General features: G+C 42.7%; 1 protein-coding gene across 1 annotated transcript in view; it reads right to left on the bottom strand.

Annotated features, from left to right (window-relative positions):
• Positions 1-207: 207 nt before the first annotated feature.
• Positions 208-25,669, bottom strand: part of SPSB4 (splA/ryanodine receptor domain and SOCS box containing 4) — a 96,292-nt gene continuing 70,830 nt past the window's right edge. Inside the window, exon 3 of the mRNA XM_026109783.2 lies at positions 208-1,524. Within this exon, the coding sequence (XP_025965568.1) occupies positions 1,397-1,524 (128 nt within the window). The 3' untranslated portion in view covers positions 208-1,396. The remainder of the gene's footprint in view (positions 1,525-25,669) is intronic.

Genomic DNA, 25,669 nt, shown 5'->3' with positions numbered 1-25,669 from the left:
GAATAAGCATATGCAGAGTGAGTGGATGCATGAGGAACAGGGCATGATGTTGCCTGCGATGTCACCATTGTCACTCGCACGTGAACTCAAAGCAGCACTTCCGAAGCGGTATTGGACAGAAGCATTTGCAAAGCCGCAGGAGGAACTGGACTTCAACTCTGCGTGCAGTGCTGTGTATAGTTAACACTTCAACAAAGCAGACACGAGTTTTATTTTGGACAGTAGACTTTATTAGAAATTTTCTCCTCATTCATCAGTAAATTCACATTAAAATATGCTGAAGGCAGCTCAGTCTAAACATTCGACATCCTGCCATAACAACAACTTCCAGTTTAAAAACTAGGTAACTGATCAGGCAGATAAATTGAAACATGTAAGAAATGCAAATAGAAAGCAGCATCTTAAAAATGGGATGAGCCTGAAAAATTAATACATTTCAGGTGGAGTTGAGGAAAACAAAAACAGATCAGTCCCCCCAAGATGGGAAACAGTTAAATGAGAACTCCACAGACTCTAAACAGATAAATAAACATTATAACCACACATACATTAAAGAGAGAACCAAGTATTTAGAGTTCATACCACATAAAAATTATAAATTTGTTCAAATAAAAAAGTGACAAGCTTTCTAAAATACAAATATCCTAAAATCTTGGGATAGTGAACACTTTGCTATAAACTGCAGAACTTCAGAGGGATAAGATTTGGTCTTGAAAACAATGGACTGCTTCTTACTGTTACCACAGCCAAAAACTGATCTTTCAGACTTGCATACCATTTTTTCCTCATGTTTTTAATCACACACTCTCCTTCTAGACAATAAACTCTCTCTCCTTATTTTTTTTAATGTTAAGACTTTTAAATATTATAGGCCTGATTATGCTGAGTGCTGAACACTCAAAACTCTTAACTCTGGAAACCAAAACCAAAGTTCAACCATTTTTCAGAATTTATCTATGGAGATTTTTCCTTTGCTAGTTGACTATATCTGTAAGAGATGCATGTGTGTGTATGTGTAGGGGAGAGAGGGAGAAAAATCACACTACTGAAGAATGCTCTGTCCTGCATGAGAATGGATCTTGCAGGGCAGATTTTCTGTTGGCATTTATCAGAGTCAACAAAGATAAATCACTATATGCCAGCTGAAGATAATGGCCTTCAGGACTGTAAACAGAATAGGCAACAGATAACACATGAATCTAGATCAAATCAATGTTTTCACATTCTTGAGTAATCCCCCCATAGTGATCTGCTATCACTGGTTCAGAAAAAATATATATATTAAAAATTAAATAACACTTAAGTGTCCATCATGAAGATTAATATTTTGTTGTAAACAATTTTCTGCCATTTGCATTGATTTAGTCCAATGTGAGGCCAGAGGGTTCTAGACGTCTTACTGATACTGTAAATAATTTTTCAGAGACAGAGGCAAAGGTAGAATTTCTATGTCATGCAGGCGGTCTCTGCCAAGAGCAAAACGAATTGATCTTCGGCACAAGTCCATTAAAGGCAAGGGTTCCGCTGAAAAAAATGGAAGATAGATAATGGTTAGTTTTTCAGCACCTCCACTTAACAGTGTTTTTATTTATTAGTGACATAGATTCTGTATTGTATTAAACAGTCAAAAAGATAGTAATGGTATTGTGAGAAAAAAAAAAAGACAACCTTGAGGTAGCTAAGATCATTTATCAACAGAAGTAGAGACAGAATTTTGTGTTTTTCACACATAATAAATGAGTGCAAAGTTTCAGACCGAGTTTCCTTATCTGTAAAGCTGAAATAATCCAGAACCACTCTCTAGACTTCTAAAGTTCTGCAGCATAACATGTTATTGCATTTCCGGATATCTAATGAGACAAAGAGCTTCTACTCTGTTTATAAGACAACATTCTTCATGTTTCTGTTAACATGAACTAAACTAGCAACTTCTGACCCTTACGTACCAGCTCCTCCTGGGTCTTAGGAACTGGAAATGTTGCTTATGGGTAACCAAACTTCTTGGCAAACACTACTATTTCCATAATGCTTTCTTAGCCTTTCTTACTAGGAAATTTATAGGAAGAAAAAAAAAATCCTCAAAAATATATGGGAAATTTAACCTTTTTCCCTAAGAATACATTAGGGGAGGAGGATTCAGCTAACCAGAGGGCTGTGTGTGTGTGTATTCTGACATACACACAAACACCCCCAAAACATATAAACACTTCTCGGTATTCTGAGTATAATTTAACAGGAGTGAATTAAGTATCTGCCAGAAACGCCTGACTGATAGCACTTAAGATTGGAGACCCAAACCCAGTGATCAGCGGCATCTCAGACCACCTCACCCTTACATCCCACCCTGACTCTTGTAGAATTGCAGGACGATCATCACGTTTCCATCCAACAGCACGGACAACCCCGTGACTGCAGGATTTGTAATGGATAGCTTTATGCAACAGCAACTGGAAGAAAGCCTTAAAGTCTCTGCCCAGTTACGTTTACTTTGAGGAACAGCTTTAACCAGATGGATTAGGTTGCACTTGTTGGTTTAAAATGATAATAGCTGTAAAGGCTACAGAAAATTTTTACAGAATGAAAACCGTTATTAATAGCCTTTAAAATCATAGTAAGACTTTCGAATAGTAGGAAAAAAATCCCTTTCATGACTATATCATAGCGGTAACTTTTTATAAACTTGACAGATTACTTAAAAGCCCTGTGCATTGTACCACTCAGTGGTGGTTTTGACAAGAGTTCCTGCATGTACCACATACGTAGATTTACGCATACTACATATTAATCACCAATCCTTTAGATAATACATGATTTAAAAATTTACTTGCAAAAATCATTACCAAGCACAAAATACCAGCTTTAAGGATTGCTTTTGTATATTAAAACTGTCTGCTCTGGTGACACATAACTGACCTCAAGGATTTTCAGCCACTAATCAAATTGTGTTTGACTTGTATAGTCTGCAGTTCAGTACAGTGTTTCCCAAAAATGTCCAGTGAGAAAAGTTAGCATTCTGTGGTATGCGGAAAGACTAAAAATTGTATTTAACTTTATAACCACTTCAGTGACTCGGATATGGAGTCTACTTCTCCACAAAGTCCACTTCTACTTCATTAAGAATTTCGGCTATTAAAAGATTAAAAAAAAATTTTCTCTTATTCCAATAACAAAGTAAAATTTTTTATATATTGGTGTAGTCAATTTTTATTTTTACATACCAGACTTACAGACATTAAATTTTAGGGGGTGAAGCTATAAAATTCATTCACCAGGATTAATAAGTAGGAGCAAGAGTAGCTCGAGTTCCAAGACACAGAATACAACGCATCCTACAGGTCTCACGCTATAAACAACAATTTTCCAAGTATCTTCCCAGAATCTCTGAGGTCCCATAAAGAAGAGGTAAAATAAAGATTAACAGTGTTTTAAGCCATTAACTGATCACGTGGTCTCTTTTTCTCCTAGACAAAGGAATATGCAAAATGCAGCCATCTGTGCAATTGTTCAGCCAGGCAGAGTTAATCCTACACTTGAAAATATAATTTAAGGAAAGGTTAAAAGATCTTCTGAGTTTGAAATGCTAAATGAGTATCTCCTTTCTTACTCACTTCCACAGGGAATTTACAAATGCTATAGAAAATACCCCTAAGTGTTCGCAGCAGCTGCTAAATTACAAGTACTGGTTATGTTTTTGCAACTTGAAAATTTAACTATATTCTTTTATTCTCCTCTCTATCCAACGGCAAATCAAACTTACAGCAAAATTATAACAGATTTGGTCTATAATATAAACAAAAGTTATGTTTCTGGGGGGTTGGTTTAAGAGCTTGAAGGAAAATATAACTATTGCACTTTAAGTAAAAACTGTGCAGCTGTGCATAGTCCTAAATAATAAAAAAGTAAGTTCAGGAAAAAATATCACCTTAGGTTTTGAAACGGTTTATGTGATGAATGTAAAACTATTTAAAATTGAGACTGAAAGTTATCAGGCAGCCTAACTCAACAGACCCCTTATTGGACACGTGCTATACCTTAACGCAAGCACTCCCCCATTCATCACGTCTCCCTGTTTTTTGCACCAGAGCGCAACTGCCTTGCAGTCCAGACATAACCTAACCACAACGTCAGAGATGCCCCGCGCAGGGCAGGTGCCAGCAGCCCGGCTGCGCCGCGGCCCCAGGGCGCCGCGAGAGGACCAGCAGCGCCAACGCCTCTCCCGCGCCGGAGCCCAGGGCTCCCATCAGCACCCCAGGCCCCCGAGGCACCGTGGTGGCCAAAGCAGGTGCCGAAGCAGGCTGCTACTCATCCGCTCTAACAGCGGAACCGGCTCTTTCACACGCACACACACACCCCAAAATTGTTTCAGGTTTTCATGGAAACTCAGTCAGATATAAAAGTTCACAAGTGTTACACATCACCTGGTTCTTCTGGAAAAGAAACATTCAGCCATCTCAAGTACATATCGCTAGGTGCCCCACCTAAAACACACGTACGGGCTTTACGTATCCGAAACATTCAGCAGCACTAACAGTATTTCCAAAAGGAGATTTCCATTTGGCATTAAAGGGCTATTGAGACCATACAAATAGGGCTGAGAAGAGACTGTTCTAATCATGGAAGAGACGGGAGATGAATCTTCTGAAACCACGGGCTCATTTGTAAATTTAACTACTGAAAAAAGAGCTTCCTTGTAGAATATTAAATATTTACCTTTGAGAAAGAAAAACTTGTAGATCTAAAGATATTAACTAATTGATGTCCCAGCCAAGGGCATAAGATGATCAATTAGAACATCATAGTATGTAACACACCTAATACACGTTATTTTTCTCCTCCTATTAAATAATTTTTTATTTTTACAATAAGCAACAGTGGAATGAAATAGGACCAATTCCAGCCCTCCAGAAGAATCTGTATCCAGCAATTTGACTGGCATTACATGAACTCCAGTAACGTTCTGTCAACTAAAGAAAGAACAAACTGCTAACCTGAAATATAAAATCATAAAGAAAACAGGATTCACAAGAATGGCTCTTTGTCCTGAATTCCCAGCCAGGCTAAGAAACTCGAAGTGAGCTACTGCAGCGCAAGGCAAGCTTTCGCGGGAAACGCAGCGCTTCCTTCCAGGCTCTGGCGCGTGTCTGCGGCTCTCCTGGTCGCACCTGGGACCGAGCCTCACTCCAACCGCCTGCCGTGTTTCTGCATGTGTTTTCAGGAATCTCCTCCTCCTTGGACGCTCATGAGGAAAGCTCTCCATGCAAAGGTAGCTCCTCAGAGCTGTCACATTACACAAAACTATTTTTCAGGAGAATAAAGAAGTGAAAAAATAATACTGCTCAATTCCCTTATCTCCAAATTTTGTACCAGCAGTTTTCAAGAAGGCCATTTAAAGAAAAATAAACAAACTTTTGCCTCCACTCCTTCTCAGAAGTGTATCTGAAATACAGTCCATGCCGCCATGGGTCAAATTAAAGAACATTCTGTTGGCAGATCTTCCTTTTTCTACACTACCATTACATGTACTTCGCCACACGAGTTTGAGAAAAGACACAACAACGGCAGCTCTACTCATTCAGAGCTACATTTGACCAAATGGTGCACGAAATATCTTAGCTTTAACTTTAGGCTGTGAGAGGGATGTATAATGTTATACATGGACATACGTTTTTTAATGGTATTACTGATGGCTAAGGACAAAGGCAAAACAAGGCTTGTAACTAGAAACAACTGTGTGAGCATTTCTCCAATAAATATGCATGGGCAATAGCAATTCTCACATCAATAAAGGCTGAAAAATTCATTTAATTTTGGCAACCTGCAGTTATTTAACAATCTGGCACTCCAACAAGAATTCCTCATCTTTGTAAACATGCATTTATAAAGAAGATACTACACAAGTCATCTAACATCCAGTAACATTAAAAATCCCTAACTGCAATGTTATATAATGCTGATACTACTTATACAAAAGAACAGCTTTTAGCACACGACAGTTACCTGCCAAATGACAATACTCATTTTTGAAAGGAATTCTTAAAGCTATAAGAACATATAATATTGTTTAAGGGTCATTGCTTTCATTAATCTACAAACTTTTAATTTTATTTTAGAACAATTTCTACTTGTTGGGGGGGAATCAAAGCAAAATTAAAGCTGGTTGAAAAAATGAAACAATCTTTTGTAAAAATCTCTTCTCACCAAAAATTAAGGAGTTATTAAGGAGTTACTGAGTTAAGTAGAGCTATAAAATAACTAAGATACCAAGTTACCTTAGTTTACCTTGAAAACTTAATAAAACACACTCCTGTACTCAGTGATATTTCATATATGTGGTTGCTTCCAAATGTTGTAGGCAGCTTTATGTAAAAGTCAGGTTTAAAAAAAAAAAAAAAAAAAAAAGAAAAAAGAAAAAGAAAAAAGCAAAAATACAGTGTTACAAGACAGAGACGCCATCACACACCAGTAAATAAGCAGAGGTCATCTCCCAGGACCTAACTTTGCTGACTTAACAACAGCACCATGAGCGAACAGCCACCTCCTTGGCAAGGCAACCACCAAATAACCTCTCCTGTTCCAAAATCTACGTTATGCGACAAGAGGAATCAGATGAAGCACCAGCAGTTCAAGAATGGGGAAAGAAAGCAACCTTCGGGCAAACCTAATAAATGTCTGGTGCACAGAGAAGAGTCTTGGAAACGACGAAAACATACGATCCCTCTGCTCTTACCTTCGTTTGGGTAGAGCGTTCTTAAACGCCCGTCGCTATGTGCTGGACGCTGCCCGATTCCCCTTCTGCCCTCTCCCCCTTGCCGTCGGTAAGAGGCGGCATCACGCGGCCTCCTGCCCCGTGGTTCTTTCACTGCCCAAATTTCACCTCGCGCTTTGCCGAGATCAGACAACGTCCCCAAAAGCTCAGCCCTGAACCAGGAGACCACGAGATGCCCGTCCATACGGCTGCGCGCAGGACCGTCCCTCTGCTGCCCAGGGCCAGCTCAGGTGCCAAGAGCAGCCAGCTGCGACCTTCCACAGCCGTGCTCACCACCTCTTCCCTCTCCCACTTCTGCAAAGAGTCAGACAGACCCTGCCTGGCGCGTGGGGCACACGGGGAATGCGGGGGGACAGCACCCACTGCGAGCGCTTCGGCAGACAAGGGCGCCAGCACGGACCACGTCTCACATCAGGGAACGCAAAGGGGATGCGCACAGAGGAGCAACATGGACGTCGGATGAAATCCTTAGACCGTCCCCGTCATGGCTGACCCTTCCCCAGAGCAGACGGGGAAGGAAAGCTCGCTCCTAGGATTTCCTCCGCTCTCTGATGACCCAACTTACTCCGTTGGACGATTCCCTGCCCCTCGCCAGGGCACTGCAGTGGCCATCACGCTCGAGTGCAGCGCTCTTGTTTCATCTTTTTCTTGAATTTTTCCCCTCCTTTCCCCCTAGATATTAAAGCACCTGCTAGAGGATTGTGATGGGGCCTGAGTCTTTCCATTAGGGTGAATTAGGGCATATTGGAATTTGTAACTACCATTTAATTATCATGTACAATAAATATACAGCTAGCTGTTTTTCTTTCGAGCTTTCTGCCAAAGCTTAATTATTGTTTTAATTCTATGCAGTAAGGGCCAAATGCATTCTCCCACGTAATACAGCGCAGAGATACAATCCTTTTGGCATTTTTATGGCTTCCCTGATGCAAATAATGGAAAATCTGACTCATGTTCCTTAAATGGCACATTCTAAAGAAAGGAAATTGCAAATAATATTTTAAAGAACACAGGCTATGACCAGTCATAAAAAATACTAATAAATCTCCTAACAGCAATGAAAATTTAGGCAAAGCATAACAAGATAAAACAAATCACTTATCTTTTTCCCACAGATGTCTTTGAGCAATGCAGTCTAACACAGTTAGCTACACAAATGAAATACCTTCAAGCATTACATTTCAATTACAGCTCAGGTGCTCTAGGAGAATTACCACTCACGAGAATCCCACATTAAAACAGAATCATCATGGCTTTTTAAGAATCACTGTAATTTTTCTCTTACTCCTGCACTTATCTCTCCGAGAGCAGCAGGCTCCTAGCAGGCTACAGCCAAGCTCACGTTGTCCTCGGGAGTCGCAGGCTGCAAAGCGCCCAGCTCCCGCGGCCCCGCTGCCGCACGGGCAGAGCCCACACGCGCCTCCGTGGCCCCGCGCGTCGCCCCCCGCCCCGCCAGCTCCCCCCCGGGCCAGCGGCTGCGAGCTGTTGTGCTCTCCGCCTCCAAAGGCAGCGGGTGGCAGATGGTGCGATTTTGTTATCTGCCGAGGCTGATAACACAGTCAGCGTCTCCCGCAGCTGCCTCTCAGGACAGATGAAGTTTTACGCATTAGCACATCAGCACCTTATGTTTAGCAGACTGGAGAAAAAAGTAAAAATATAAAAAATAATAGAAACCACACCCCACACCTAGCTAACCCGCAGCCCTCAAGTTCTGGTACATGAAAATAAGAGCAGGAGAAAGGGGGAGCAGGAGGCAAAGAAGCTGGAAGAGCCCAAGGACTCGGGCACATTTCCATCCTCCTTGCCTGCATGTATCGTGCTCGATATGGGTATGGGGGTGAGGGTGTTTTACGGATACCTTTGGCTTCTAAGTGTAAAATACAGTTAATCACTGTTTAAACCCTCAATTTAGCAGAATTAGGCTCAAGGAGCAGCAAAGAACAAGCAGATATCCTCCACTATCATTTGGTTTCAGCTGATGTTCTCCAGCTGTGCTTTTTTAAGAGAAGAGTAGAAAAGCAGAACAGAGAACGCAAATGAACGAAAAACACCCCAAAGCTCAGAGCCTGTTGTGAGGGCTTCGATAAAGAGTGCATCACGTGGAGCCCGAGTCACGTCTGCTTGCAGTCAACCCCCCCACAAACACATTTCGGTGTTTGTAATCTCTGATGAGGAGGATGCAGGACTTAGACTACTGGTCCTGACTCAAGAAAGCACTGGAGCACATGTCTAAATCCAGTAAATTCAATAAATGCTTACATTTCATGCTTAAAGATTTAAAGTCAGTAGACTTAAGCATATGCCTAAATCCTTTAGTGAACCACTGGGGTTATAGGAGTGTGCACAGAAAAGTAATTTTGGTGTCTGCATTTGTGGGAAGACTGGATATTGAAATTCATACATACACCTGTCGCAACCTTCTTTTGAGAAGCTCAGTGTGCTTTACAAATGTTAACTCAGTGCAAGTCCCTGCAAGAAGCAAGCAAAGATTGTTTAAACAGTATTTATTTTACTAGTAAAGCAACAGCAACAAACAGGGGTTAAACGCATTGACCGGAGCTTTCGTATAAAGTCTGTAACAGACCTTTAAACGTGAACTCCTGAGCCGAGCACTGGGAGCTCAGGTGGTCCGGGAGCGCACACTTGCTGACCACCCCCTGAAACTAAATAACCAAATGGAGCTGCTCTTCTCTTTTATCCTCCCCCTCTTCCCCAGCAAAGAAAGAAAAATAAACGCCTTAACAGACTGTCCTCTTTCCCAGCCTAAACCATGAACATTTTAAGTTTAAAGACAAGGATAACAAACAGAAATGAAGCAACTTGTGGTGTGAATGCACCTAAGAGATTTGCTGCCCATTTACTTAGAAGTAAAACCAGTCCCTCATATGCAGCAATGCCAACAGGTCTAGACAGTGGCTCTTGCGTATGCAAGGGGAGACACACATGAAAAGCTGTGGATTAAAACCACTAATTGTCGGGTCATTGGTAGCTCCAGTTTAATGGGGCTCCTGCTCACAAGTTCAGCAATCTCACTTATAAGTGAAGAGACAGAAAGACGGGCATTAGTCTATCTGAGTGCAAAGTGTAACAGTTTATCTTAAACTTCATAAAGAAACATTCATGTAGCTAGCTGCTGTATCATCATCTGAACTTTTAATATTATTACGATCCTTCAAAAGCTAATGCTTAACTATGCCCCAAGGGTCTTTACAGCTCATCACCATGACGCCAGTGGGTTTCGGCCTGAACAGTATTCAAGGAGAGCTCTGGCCCACCGGCTGACCTTATGGACCACCTAAAAAAGGGCTCCACATCAAACAGGTTTAATACGCAGCAGCACGTATAAAGTCTGGCCCAGGGCCAGAATCTGCAAACAGATGCGCTGTGACAATGCACGTGCCGATTTCCTGGTAACCTGCATCTTCTGAATCAGTTCAGCTCATTTAAATGATACAAATTCTATTTAAAGTAACAAAATCATAGGTATGATTCATATTTGAACACATTTTAATACACTATTTCTCCAAACCACAGATTCCTAAATTATACTGCTCTACATCATTCAAAAGTTGCAAAATAGAGCAGACAATAATGAATTTTATTAACGAATGAGTGGCTTTCTAAAAAAAGATGAAAAAAAAAAATCTATAATAAGCTTCTTTTGTTACAGCTTGATAGATTTGCATGCTGCCAGAAAAAAAAAGAGAATATACTGGCCACTTCCCTTCTGAAAGAGGAAGCAATGCATATGATTTTATTGCAAATTCCCTGTGTGCCTCAGGAAAAGAGAAATAGGATGAAAGAGCTGGGAAGATCTGTTTTCTGATCTGTCATTGTTTGTTCTTCTCCTTCCTTCAAATACTATCACAAACTACTCTTCTGTCTTTGTATCTGAAAATGCTTTGAAGGTAAACTGAGCCAGTTATTTCAGTGATGACCTAAATGTTTTGCAGTCGGAAAGTGCTCTTTTAGGACAAGCACACAAAACAGTAAGGTGCTGGCCAGTAGAGATGGGCCAAAGCCACAAACGTTGGCTCCTTGGCTCCTCCCAGTTCAAACTTCCCCAAGTTTAAGGTGTTGGGAACGAGGATTTGGCCTAGGTTAATCTCTAACGCATACTTTATGGCTTTTACTGTCAGAAGCACATTTATCACCACTGCATTCAGCTTCTGCATGCCAGGCTGTAAAGATGGAAGCTACAATACATCAAGGTGAGAGAAGATTAAAGCTTGGATGAGAATTTCGCTGGGTAGATTCACCGGAGTTCAAAGCCAGTGTTGTTCAGGGGGTTATGGACAGATTTATAGGCACGGTATAAACCAAGAAAGTTGAAGGAAAGTTCAGGTTTCAAGGATGAACCAGTGCGGACAGCTATTGCAACAGGGATTCACACAGTGCAAACAGTGGAGCAACACAACGACTGAAGTAATTTCTTGCATTTTCTCTCTTCAGGAAATAAGTACTTCATAAACGCACATATAAAGCCCATGCACAAGTATATGGCTATAAAAACTTCTACTGCTGCAAACAAGTCTTTATTGCTCTGGAAAAAAACATTTTCTCATAAATAGTTTTTAGGTAACACCTCTCCCATCCCTCATTTCACTGGCACATTTCTGCCTTAATAGTAACAGTAGAGCATAAGAATAAGGAGGACTGGTGGGAAACCTAATCATATTTATTAGCATATTCAAAACAAAGTTTGCTGTTCTTCAGCACATTTTCTGTTATGGGTTAATCTGAGAGAGAGCGAGAGACAGAAAGAGATGCAAAAAGGCGAAACACTGGAAGTGCATGCTCAGTTCAGCTCCCCCGGTTACCTAACTGCCCCGTCTGCCCCCTTCCCACTGGCCTATTTTACCTAGATGCTGCATTTTCTACGGCACGTCCACCACCCGGCACGCAGGAGCACACAGGGCCATCTTGTCTTGTGCTGTGCCCAACGCACTGCAGCCTCCCAAGAATTGCTAAATACAACCAAACTAAATTAACACATGTTCGTTCAAGATTGTTAACTGCTCTTAACACAAATAGTCTCAGCTGTAACCTATCACAAAAGTTTTCCATATGGGTGTTTAGTATTATACTATATAATAATTTACTTCATTTTGCAATTAAATTGAGTCAAAACATCTACTGTATCATATTGCAGCTTTCCTCAAAAAGAGTCCTTATATTGATGGGGAGACTGCTCAAGACAATGAATATTTGACTACCTTCCTTGTATCATTGTTACATTACATTTTCTTAACTGCTTTAATTTAAACTACCCTGAGGCTCCACAACATGCAGATTTCCTCAAACCAAGCAAAAAACTGGCAGCCGCCTACAGATTACATTTTAATGCAATTGTATACAAGCTAATGATCTCCAGGGGCGAACTGCAAACCTGATGCATCCGTTGTTACTCTAGTTTTGATATCAATAGAATTACACTCAAATAAATCTGAAGCAATGAAGTTGCAAATTAGGTTCAACAGAATCAATTTGATCCTGTTAGTTTAGTACCATTTGCATTTCCATTTCTTGAAAGTGATTTTTTTTCTTAAGTATCATAATTTCTATTAGCACAAAATGGGTACTGGAGACTATCTGAATTATTTTCATACTGAATTTAGGATTTGTCATTGTTCCTGCTATGCAAACCCCACTGGCACTCTCTGAAGATCAGTCCACAGCATTCACCTGAACACAAATGTGCCCGTATATTAGATGCAGAGCACGCAGTGCTGCCTTTACTCCTAATCGCTTAACCCTTCTCATCACAAGCTCCCGTATTTTGCCTCAAGCCAGGGAAAGCCCTGTCTGCAACGTTACGCTGCTGCGCCTCTGCCTAAAAGCAGCACTCTGGGCATGTTTGATTAAAAATGGTCTAGCTATTTCTGAGAAAGAAAAGGAAGAAGTAAAATTCCCATATGAAGTATTCTAATATCGTTTTATATTATATGCTTTCATACCCTGAGTCGTTAAAACAGCAGCATAAAACCTGCTGGTGGGAAGGGGAAGGGTGAGGGAGGCGCACGGCTTGGGGAGAGGGGTTTGCCACTAAAGGGCTGGCTTCTTCTGTCCTGCTGGTGCCGTGGGCTCCAACATGAGAACAAGTATTAAATCGCAAGGAAAAAACATTCTTCTATTTCACATGGGATTATTAGAACCTGATCGCTAACTCCGTATTTTGTTAGCCCTGAGTGTCTCCAGCCCCAGGGCAGCACAGCTGGGCAAAACTTTCCTGCGCCTGGTCCTTCCGGCAGCTTTGCCATCAGGAGGCCTCTTCTCCTGCCCGCTCCGTGCCATCTCCTCCGGCCTGAGCAGCTGACAGGGGAGCTGGAGCCGGGGCCGGGAGCTGCTCCTGTTCTGCACCCACACGTCGCCCTGCCCCTCGCAGCACTGCCGGTGCCGAGGGAGCGGGAACTCGAGCTGGACCTGCAGCGGTGCAGCGGTGCACCAGCCCCGGCTCCCCCCAGCTGCCCAGCCCCAGCCACCGGTCCTTCCGTTGGCCCGCTCGGACTGCACGTGAGGACTCTTCTCCCCCAGCCTTGGCTTGCTGCTCCAGCGAATTCAGACACAAAGCGAAGCACAACAAAAGGGACCAGCAGCTTTTACCCCAGCCCTCTCCTCCATCGCACCGCACCCAGGGATACTGTCCAAAACCGGAGCTCCACGTCTGAGCCTTCACCCCCCTGCTTTGTTATCTACCCACGGCTTCAGGACCACCGGCTAAACAGGACATAACTGACGTCGAACAAGATGAGGAGAAAACCATGTACAGCTGAACCGCTAAACAGTGTCTTTTCACTGCAGAAGGAGCTACAAAACCCTGCGAAGGGTCCGTGTTTATTCCTTCTCACTGATTCATTATCAAATCTGCTTCATCTACAAGCGGCCTCTGCCAAGCCCCAGCTGCCAGCTGGCGAATGCAGTGGCACAGGTGTAAATGAGAGCATCGTCTGGCCTGCAGAAACACTATTACTGACAAAGAGCCGTCTAGATTTTCAGATCCCAAAGTCAATCTGTAATACTGGCAACTAAATAAAAGCATTGTCTCTGGGAAGTATTTCACAAACGAAGAAAGCTGAGCAATTCATTCACCTATGGACGGACTCGCAAGCCTCCCACTTCTGTGGGAAAGGGAATCCCCTCATGCTACTCACACGGCTGACTTCAAATACAAAATCAGAAGGAAAGAAACAACATGAACTAAAATCACTGGAACTACCTCTAGTTGTTTGTGCTTCCACAGAACCCCCAAAAGATGTAGGTAGGAGCTTGAAACACTCAGCTCCCTAGGACATACGTACACCCGCCGCACACCCTTACCTCCGACACAGCACGGGAAGGGCCATGGCAGCCTGCTTGCCCTCAGGCCTCCACAGCTCAGCTCTGCAACCGAAAACCAGCAAGAAACGTGCCAAAGAAAAAGGCATGTTCTATGGTATATCTGTATTTCCAATATACACCCAAGCACTTCACTATAACTAGGTCTGCTTTTAGCACGAACACTTACTTGTATTAGGATAATAAATAACAACTCGGGCAATGGACCACCTTGTCCCTGGGGCCAGCGTCTGATGCAGTCCAAAAGACGACAATCCCAGGGACACCAGTTTGTCTACGGCTATTTATAACACCAAGAACGCGCTTTTACAGCCAGGCACCTCCGCCCCCAGCCCCGCTCGTCTCATCCCCGCAGCCACGCTCCGGGTCCACGGACGAGGGGGAGCGCGAGGCGGAGGGACGCCGCGCACGGGAGTCCGTCTCCGCCTTAATAACTGCACCCGCTCACAGCTCGCAAACTGTGCAAGGACAACACTTAAAGCAATGCTTTCCTCTGAAACTAAATACAGGTTATTGGCCTTTCCCTGTTAAACTCCTCAGAAGAAAGGTGACTGCGGACAAGAAGGTAAAAAAGGATGGCCACGGGGGAAACATTTGAACCACCTTCTGCTCCTCACTACATACATATTGTATTTATTTTAGTGGCAGTAACAAAACATGGAGATTAGTCATTCAAAACAGCTATTATAATTTGATTTTAGGTTTAAACCAAAGAAAGGATAGAACATATATGAAGAAAATATATGCTGGAATCAAGCTACTTATACTTAGAAAAATGCTGTGATTAATAGCACAGAAAAATTTATTTCTAATATTCCACAGTTCTACAGTTGGGGCAGACATACAGTGATTTCTTAGTATAAAATACAAGCCAACTTCAACATGGTTTTAGATACAAGAGAAGACTTTTTCCTCCTCAATAGGGCATTGGCAAATATGCAGGTTAAAGTTTTCGAGAGTAAGCGATTTTACCCACGCCACTATTCACACACCCCATTAAATGACTCGACTGACTCAGGTGTCAGGCAGCAGCAGCAGCAGCTCATAGCAAAGACAGTAAGGCCATTTCCACCCCAAAGGAGGAACGACATTTTTGTCACCTTTCCCTTTGATGCATTACTTACAGTTTGGGCTACAACACTCTCCAAATTACAAACTGAGTTGAAGTTGATTCTTTTGATATATATATCCTCTTTATTTAAAGATTGCAGTTTGCTGCCAGATTCCCATTATGTTTAAATAGGGTTTGGACATAAATGCCTTTAGTATCAGCACTATTTTTTTTCCTTTTTCTTAATGCGCTTACAAAAACAAAAAAGTGAAAGACAAATTTCAGACTCATTTTATGGGGCGGGTATAAACATACATACATATATATATTTTACATAATATATATGTTTTTCTTTTGTGCTCCACCATGACTGTTTTCTTTTCCTCCAAAGTTTCTAACCTATTCAGTCAATCAAATCTTCCTTATTGTCTCCTCCCATAAGCTGTCCTCTTCCCTTTCTTCTGCGCTCCTATGCTCACAGCTATCAGAGCGCTACTCAGCGCGCTCAGGTTTAAAAACGAGAGCCCCTTCTGCCTGCAGGGCTGTAAACTTCAGGTAGGGAGAGGTTGCTTTCTTGTTCCAAGATCCGGGACATAACGATGCAGCAGACGAAAAGCGAAAACATCAAATGGAAACTCTTCAACTCGGTACTTAATCCAGGAACCAAAATATTAAAAACACATTCAGGATTACACAGAGCGCACAAGAATGCTTCCCACCAAGTTCCTCCTGCTCGGTGCCGACTCAGCCTTTTTCACTCCGTCAGCATTGCTGGTAAAGCCAGGGGGAATTTTGCCAGGGTAAATACTGCTAAACGGGGTCCCCATCCAGAGCTGCTTGGCCTTTCTTCCCCCCCTGCTTGTTGCAAAGTCATTTCTGATGTCAATCTGCCTCTACGCTGAAACGGATATATTTTTTTCTAAGTAATCACAGGTTTGAGATAAACAGTGAGCCCTTTAGCATAAGACTATGCTTATGCCAGTTCGATGTCTCTGAGGATATTTCAAAACTAATTAAGTTAGTCATGTAAACAATGATGGAGTAAAAAGCTGCACGCGGTTTTCAACATCATCCTTCCTGGGGTGGGAACAGCTACCCGGACCGGACTCCCTCGGAAGCCAACTTAACCCTCTCCTAACCCCTCAGGCTAGTTATCCACTTACTTTGGTTAGGCTTTTCCTCCCCTTGAGGGGGGATCAAGACCTTGTGCTTGTTTTTAACCCTATTCAACAATGCAGAGAGTCAAAAAGCCTTAACGCACGGGAGCCTGCAGCGGTCCCGCGGGGCAGGGAGCAGGCGACGTGCCCCCCCGAAACCCCGGGCGCACGCCCACCCGCCGAGCCCCCGGCCGGGCAGCGGGGACGTCCGGGCTGCGCACAACGTGACTCGTTAAGACACACAAAGCTAGGAGCAGGAACCACTACACCGCGACCAGCGAAAAATGTCACCGAACAAAAGAAAAATAAAGGCAACTTTCCTTTCTCTGCGTTATGCTTCAGGATACTTTTGCCAATACAGTGCTTACACTTTATGTCTCCTCTGCTTTAATTGCGTTAATTTGCATGCTGATGTCATTCAAATAATATCTGACAAACCTTTTTTTAAAGGGTATGCTTTGATTTTATTTACTGCTGCATAACCACAGTGCTGGGGGTTGTATATTGAGGGTCCTGGTACAGACTGAAATACTCATTTCACTGTCTCTAAGGTAACTTCCAAGCTCAGGAAAAGAAAAAAAGAAAAAAGAAAGAAAAAAAGAAAAAGTCATGTTTCCATACAATTTGCTTTATTGATGTACCTTCTAAAGACAAAAGCAGGACTATACATTACGTATCACTGCCTCTTACTTGTGGGTAACGTCAATTGAAACTAGGCTTGCAGGACATTCTTCCTTTGAAACACCAAAGCCAGATGAAAAATATTTAAAACTTCTAGACCTCTCTCCCATCCGGCTTTGAAGACCTACTCCTATAGTTAAGGAAAACCAAATTTCACACATGGAAGCGTGTATCCTTGCCTGAAGCCTGCACAAAGCAGCCGAAGCTGCCGCCCGGGGAAGGCAGCTGCAGCTCCCGTGTGCCCGCTTCCAGCAGGAACCGGGACACAGCACACGGCACCTGCAACCGGTCACCACGCCGTGAGGACATTCCCGATAAAAGTGTTTTATCTAGTTGCCTCCTGGAAGTATCACACTTTTTAAAAGCCAGTTGCACGTGTTACTTCTCATTTCATCAAATTCATGCTCTGGATGATCCATATGGATTCAGCAACTGCTGTCGACAGCGAGGGTCGCCACATTCTGCCTACTTGGAAACCGTCTGCTCCTCCCCTGTGCTCCGCCGTCCCAACAGGACCAAATCCTTGCTTTTAGCTCTGTAAAACTCAGTTTTATGTCTATTTTCCCTTTGGACAATTTTGATGAGACATTCAGCTTGATCAGTTCAAATATGGATGTTTCACAAAAACTGACTCACAAGCTATTTAGAATACTTTAATGAAATATCACTTAACAGAAAGCAGCTTACTTTTAGGAAGCACAGTGTGGAGCTGCACTGGTTAGAAAGTTTTTATTAATGGAAAACCATCTTTGAGGATTCCTGAAATGAGAACATGTTCCCACACAATAACGCATGGACTTGGACCACCTCCCCCGAACCCGGGGAGCTCGGCAGGCTGCGGCGCCTGTTACCCGCAGAGCAAGAGGAAACCCCGAACACCCCCCCGGCCTTCCTGTACCACTGCCATCCTCGCGCCAGCACCACATCTCGCCTAAAAACTCGCGCTAAAAATCATTTCTGCAAGCGCTGTCTCTAAAAACTATTCAACAAACTTTTTTATAGCTTTTTGCTCCTAATGACAAGCTATTCCAATTGTTCACGCTGAAGCTACAGGTCTGCCTGGACCTTCTCCTCCTGCCCGGTGTCTTGTACCCCTTGGCAAGCAGCAGCCCAGCTCCTCCGCAAGCCGTCAAAGCTCAACCGTATGACTTCCCACAAAAACCCTGACCTAGCCTGGGACTTGAGCTTCCTCTGGTGAAACAAATACTTGAGAGGGAGAGAGAAGGACAGTATGGGGATTTACCATTAGTAAGAAAATATTTAGAGGAAAAGGACTTCAGAAGAAGCCTACGCGCGCTTCCATCTTCTGCAGCTTCCCACGCCCAGCGACCCCGGGCAGGCGGCTCTGCAGCAGACCTCCGAGGAGCCACCACCGTTTGCCTCGCGCCTGAACACCCGCTCCAGGGGGAAAGCTCTGGTTTTCTGCACTCGTACTCCCTCGCCTATCCCAGCCAACGCTGAGCCTGGAGCTCAAACAAGACGAAGGCAAACGTCACCACAGAGCGAGTCACTAAAGACGACACCAAATTTATTTTTGGTTGAAAGGTGGCCATGGTGACCCCCCACCAATGCTTTCGGTTTTCCCATTTTTCCAGAAGCACCTCTTGTGTGAAGTGACACATTAAGCATACAAAAACTACAACAACCAGGGCCACAAGCACTGCTACTACACAGCTAAACCCACTGCCATACAGATTAAACATGTCTGTAAAAAACTTACAGTCCAGTACTGAAAACTTTAGTACTGATGTCCAATCTAAATTTATTTTGATGCACAAATGACTCTTGAGACCAAGAAGCAGGGAAGTTGAGGGAACGACCCAGAATACCAACAGCATGGAAAGCGGCCACTGCCTGATGCCTCGGGCTCTTCTGGTACCCCTGAAAGCTGCTCTTGCTCTTCCTATCCAAGTTTCATAACGCAACACACAACCTTGATCCTGGAAAGCCTAGGCAAAACTCTGTCTATCACAGAATTAAACCAGGCCTTTGGGAAGCTCTGCTCAAAAGAAGGTAAAACTAAAAGCTGTCATCAGAAATACAAAAAACAAAAACTTCCCCGAATGTCACAAAACAATCCAGGATGCGGGAAATCCAATACTTTTGGAAAATGCAACAACTGTGATGCCACTTCTGCATCCATCATTTGCTAAATGTTCAAAGTATCACTTCATGAACCTGAAGTCCATCTGATACAAACAAAACCGTACTGTTCATGCAGTGCCAGAATGCCTCCAATCTCACGGAAGCCTTTAATCTTCACCGAACAAGAAACAAGAGCGTCAGCTCATACTTGCACCTGGCTGACTTCATTCTCTCCAGTGGAAAATAGCTATTTCTGCTCAGCTACAAGCTTTCTGCAGTGCAGGGAACCACAGTCGGTGATGCCAGTTCCTCTGTTAAACAGCTGTGGCTCAGTTCCCAAAATCACCAGCTAAATTCAGTAGGCAAGAGTGCATGCTGTATTTTTCACAGGGATGTGGTCTGTGATGTAAATGAGGTTGCTGTCTAAATTTGCCTTCTGAAAGCATTCTCAGGAACCCAGATCAGCCATTTCCTCCTTGAAATCTCTCATTCCCAAAAGGAAAGAAAAAAAAAAACCCCTAAACTTCCCTAGCAGTAAGCATCTGCCAAGAAATTTTAAATGTTCCCATCCAAATCCTCCTCCCTTTTCTTAAGCTTTCCATTTCTTGTTGTATTATAAATCACTCTGGGGAAATACCATGGACTCTGAACATTTAAGATATGTTCCTAAGTGGTAAAACATCAAGTTTTACTAGCCTCTCTAAAATGAAATGGTGTGGGCTCTCTGCAGAAGCAAATTACCTTTTCTTCCCCCCCCCCACACATTAACCATGTAACTATGTTACATGGATTGAGGAGTACAGTAACAGGAAGTTAAACTTATTTTGAAAAAGTGCTATGTTTTAAACAGAACAAATATCACAAAAGACGAACAAAGCTTTGGGGGGGAAGTAACAAAATGCTATGCAAAGATTATTTCAATCAGCTCCAAAATGGCTTGTCAAATAACTGCAAGAATTTGGTTTCAAAATCCAAACAAAAAACCCAGCTGACCTATGGTCAGACAAGAGGGAGTACCTTCCAAAATGCTGGAGCTCTAGTACAAAACATGTATGTTTTCTCCCTCGCAAAAGCTCTTCCTATACACACTTTTATCCAATTTTGGTTTGTGAGCATTCCTTCATGAACAATCTGCTGATTAAAACTTAAATTCCAGGAAAGTCACTGTAGGTTACGGATATTGTATTAAAATGCTTCCAAAGTATCTATAGAAAGATGATGTAGCAATGGAGGAACAGTGTAAGTATGACTGCAAGACTGCATGTTGCTAATTGAACTTTTTGTAGAGTTTGAGCCCAGAATGCATTTTGACAGTGTCAGCCTATGCACGATCCGAGTTCACAAGCTGTATGGCAAAGACACAAAAATATTAGCCAGCAATAGACGCTTTCATCTGGCATCACTTGATACAATGGTCTTCAGTACCATCAGGTGTGATTTACACATCCAAGATGCATTTCAGTTTCCTGTAAATGGTGATGGAGACTAAGAAAACAACACTGAAAGCACGGGAAATACCCATGTTCATTTAATTTCTTGACAAGAATAAGAAACCTTGTTTTACTAACATGCTAGCAAATATTTAAATATCTAACTTTGGATAACAGATATATAATGAAATAGCATTCAGAAGTTATTGCTCACATTCGTAGGGAGAACAAAAAGTGTCATCAACTTAAAACTATACACCTAATTCTAATAAAAATCAACATTAGAAAAAAGTCATTTGCAAAACTCGAAGACTGTGGGCATCTGGTGTAAATACATATGGCAGGACTGGTTAGCCAGGGTCTACCTACAAAACACTACAAAAATCATTATTCCAGCACTGTAAGAACCACCACAGTTTTTTGGGGGGGAATTTGAAGGCTTTGTGAACATCAAACCAAGGCATAGATGAAAAGGTGACAGTCACAGAGGACATATTCCTGACTTTGACACATCACTTACATGATGTTGGCCAAATCCCTTCGCTTCTCTCAGTAAGTGTCCACAGTAGCGCTAATGCATCCTAGCCGGGGAGCACGCGTGCTGCAGAGCAACGCAGGTGCTCCTGAACTTTCAGGGGACTTGGGTTTCAGAGTTCAGAGGAACCCTGCATCACTTTGCTATGCTGCAGAGTGTTTTGTAAGGGACTTTTGTGGGGCCCATCAACTTCTTTTGGTGATTTAGATTAGGCTTCTGTCCATGCCTTCTGTTTCCACTGCTGAAACAGCAAAGATCAAGCTCAAGAGGACTGAGCTAGTTCCAACATCGGTGCTGCCACAGCTCATGGTGGGAACATGGGCAGAGTGCGGCACAAGAGACGTGGTGGAGCCTGGCAGACACCCCTGTCAAAGGCTGTATGCAGAAACACGGCTCCATAACATCTATCTGAATAGCGGAGAAATCCCCCTCTGTGGATGAGGGACCACAAGTGTGTATGATCACCAGGACCTCAACAGACAAAGTCCAGAGTCTTGTCTTAAAAGACAGTGCCTTCATCGCACTCCGCAAGGAGTTTGAGTGATCTTTTGGCTGACTGGAAAGCACCCGAGAAGCCACACCAGTCGGAGAGAAACTGGTATTTCCCCACAGTACTGGCAGCCTGGTTGGTACTAGCAAGTCAACCATGCGCACAGGATATAAGTCTTCTCCACCTCAGACAGGTTGCGTGTGCCTCATTTTGCTGATAAATCAGAACAGCGAGGCCCTTGGAGAGCTGGCAACACAAGAGCAGTATTGGCCTTTATATCCCAGATTTTGTTTTTGCTTTAATACAATTTTTACTTCACAAAGCTTTATTTTAATGAATGACATCTTGTGCTTTCAGTTTCAGGGGGAATTTTGCAAAAAACAATCTGGTGTAGCAATACGCTATAACAGACACTGGCAAGGGAACAGTATTCTTAGGAGTGGCCCTTCATTAGCAACATTTGACAATTTATCACCATTATCTGCCTTCCTCACTGGGGGAGCACAGGGGGATCATTTCCTTTCCAAAGCACGTATGTTAAAGTCCAGTGTCTGAAGACTTTTAGGTTCTCCTATTGCTGTTACTGAGAAAGGAAAGTAAAGGGCAAGTCATTAAAAGAAGGTGACCTTTCTGCCAGCGTGGCTTGCGTTACAGCAGTTTTCACAGAAGGAGAAAACTCTGCAGGCATAAACAGCACGAGCATGCGCAGCTCCTCCAAAAGGAAGGTGGAATATTGTTCATGCAGAAAACACCAGCAGGGAGAGGAGCTCTGGAAAGAAACCAGATGTGCCACCTGGGAGGACAGGGGAGGGAGGCATTTAATGCATGCAGAACACACGCTTGTTATTTCTTTTTGCACATGAAGATGACTGATGAAGACTCGAGCCCTGTGCTGCGACTAGGCCTGCTGCATAACCTGGGCACGTCTTAGCTTTCCCTTGAAAACACAAACTGTTTTTTGATTGTTTTTCAAGAACACAGAAGAGAGATGCTATGATATCTAAGCTGCATAAATGACCTGTAAAGCCTGATTTCTGTTTGAAAAGCTGCAGAGTTTAGTATATTTATCCTGTGATGCTATTCATATGGGTTACATACAATACGCATTACTACGACAAAAGCGAGATGACCCTAGTGACCATGTCATCGAATGGCCTTCTCTCTACAGACCCCGGGTTGAGGAGCTTGCTGGGTGCCAACGCCGCGAAGATCCGGCTTGCCCTTTCCCCCAGCCAAGGCTGACACCTGGAGAGGCAGCGCTTCCCAGCCCTGCTGCAGCGGTCTAAAACCAAGCTGGGAACAGCAGCTTCCCAACTGCCACAGCTGGATTCACCAAAAGTTTCTATAATCTAAAACAAAGCTTCACCTTCATTTACGTTCAGTCACTGCTCAAATACTCCAGTCACGTTCTACCTTTTAAGGAGCCATCGGCAACCACAGTCTAAGGTCTTTCCCAACAACCCTCCGCTGCTCTGACAGCATCCCTCTCTTCAAATCCCAACCACCAAATTATTAAAAAAACAGAAAAATGAAAAAAGGAGAGAGCATTTGGAGCATTCTCCTTCAGCAGATGGGAATGAAGGGCTTGCCGAAGCGACAACCATTCCTGCAGAGAAAGCCAGAGTCAGGTTCCTCACTTGCCAGCACCAAAAGCTGGCCTGAGTACTCCTGGCAGAAATTTTAGTGCTATCTTAATAGCAAAAATGCCTGTCAAAATAATTATTCACATGGTGAATAGTCTCTTGTTAGTTGAGTTTATCATGACAAGTTGGAAAGAATCACAGGGACTCTTCATGGAGGCAAGAAAGAAATCAGAGAGCTCCGATTAGCTTGTGCCAAGCCTAATTCCATTATTCAAATAGGCAGTCTTAAAGAGTAAAGCTAGACATCAGTCACTGCACTTAGTCATACTTAAAGCGCCTGAAAAAAATTTCTTCCTTCAGCAGCTTTCAGCATATTTGAATAAAACTGTGAAATACACCCAGTGAAAACAGATGGCTTGTTCTGAAAACGGGCAGCAAAACGCGTCAAAGGGATGGACCCAGAAAGCGTCCCTCAGCGGAGAGTTATGGGGCACACGTCAAAAGCAAAAGCCTAATCACACCTCTGGCTCCTTCCAGTTCGTAAGAAGGAAAAAAAACACCCTTCAATTTAATTTCTTAGAGTGGTATGAAACCCTTAATCCAGTTTCATATCACAGAACCATTAAAGTATAGGGTAAATGAAATAATTATACTTGTGCACTTCTAAAGTTTCTAACATTTGTAGGCAAATGTATGCATTTGTATTCAGCATTTAACCCTGATTTAAGATTGACTGAACTTAACTTGGAAGAAAAGGTTAAAAGAACTGAAACTACAGAACTTGCTAAAATGAAAATAATAGAGGGGAAAAGGGACAGAAAAGTGAAAGGTCTTAACACGCAGCATGAAGAACTGTTTAGAAAGTCATCATACAAGTTTAGGAAAAAAAGCAGCTTAGGCTGAATATCAAAAGTGAACTGTGGGATATCTCCCAAGCCAGAGGACGGGAGCTTCATTATTTAATTCTTGTAGAACGACAAGGGGAAAAAAAAGATGATAAGACCATTCAGCACAGACTAACTTCTGCCAGATAAACAGAATAAAAAAAAAAGACTGGGCCATTAAGTTTAGTCCCTTGCTACTGTAAATAACGTACTCCTGACTATTTCACTAAATGATCAAGCCTTATCTTAAAGCAACCTGAAGTTTCTTGCCTGTGGTTACAACTATTAGAGCAGAAAAGAGTCAGTCCCAATTGACTTTAAATTAGATTGGGTTAATTGGCAAAGGGATAAGCAAGAATTTTCATTTTCCATCCTCTTTCATTACTCAAGCACATACTGCAAAATAAAACACCAAAACATACCACTATAGTCTAAAGAAAAATATTGTCCCACCTACAAAAGCTGTTACTCTGCATTTCCATAGGAAACTTCTCTTCAAAGTCCATTTTAATAACATTGTTTCTGAAAAGATCCTCCATGAACAGGGGAGCCTCGAAAAACTTATTATTTTCTTTCTTAATGCTTTTATTCTTGTAAGTTTACCACTGCTGTAAAATATACCCATATTTATACCATGTACCAAAGCAAGGCCACTATTAGGAGGCTTTTTCCCAGCTAGGAGTCTTTTACACAGCAAAAAAAGAGAGGGAAACAATCCTGCCCAGATGCAGGCAGACTCACACACGTGCGTGCTCGGAGTCAACCGCAGCGGCTGACGCATCCGCTAATTACGGCGTTCAGAACTGGCGCGACTTCAAGCTGATAATACGCTTACAACTATTAGCTTCTTCCATTACCAGATGGGTTGTCTAATGTGAAAAATAAATTACAAAACACTTCTCAGGGTTGCTTAAATGACTGATGTGTAGCTGCAGGCATCTAGCAAGTTGTGAATGATTACTGATGGAAAAGACCAGCGCTAAGTGGGAGCACAGTAATTAGTCTTTACAAAATTCAGGGGAACGTCGTAAGGGAGAAGAACAAGGACCATCAGCAATTCACGCACAGTTTCAAACTATTGTCAGAACTATTACAAATTTACCCCAGACAAATATAGTTGTCTTGTATCATGCAGCACCTGTGGATTTATAATCTTTTCTAACAATACCACTCTTCTTTCACAAGCTAAGATAATAACAACACAGGCATAGCAAATAACACACAATTTTGTCAACCTAAATTACTGCTTCTGCCACCACAAAATATATTTCTCTGCTGTTTCTTCTGCTTCAGGGAGCAACATTAGCCCTCTCCCTTCTGATTTTATCTATGGCGACGCCACAGTAAAAGTGAGCCGGATATCCAAGGAACAAACCTACTCCGAGATATTAAATTAGCTGGTGCCATATTCCTGAAAATTATTGCAAAACACACACGTTTAATGCGACGGTGATGAATACCACAGAGCGACTGAATGGTAGGCAACTTGGAATACCACGGTGAGAACATCTTCTTTTGATAAATATGAAGTAATGAAAAACGGCCTGGAGATCCTCAGCTTCCAAGAGAGAAACAGATAACAACGATTTTGGAAGCGGGCAGCTCAGCACGCAACGGCTATGGAGGAAACATGACTCTGCTTCCAACCTGAACGGCGGTGAAAGTAAAGCAC

Source organism: Dromaius novaehollandiae, chromosome 9 (genome assembly GCF_036370855.1).
Source record: "Dromaius novaehollandiae isolate bDroNov1 chromosome 9, bDroNov1.hap1, whole genome shotgun sequence".
Taxonomy (NCBI): domain Eukaryota; kingdom Metazoa; phylum Chordata; class Aves; order Casuariiformes; family Dromaiidae; genus Dromaius; species Dromaius novaehollandiae.
Note: the sequence above shows the minus strand (reverse complement) of the source record. Positions and strands in the feature narration are given on the sequence as shown.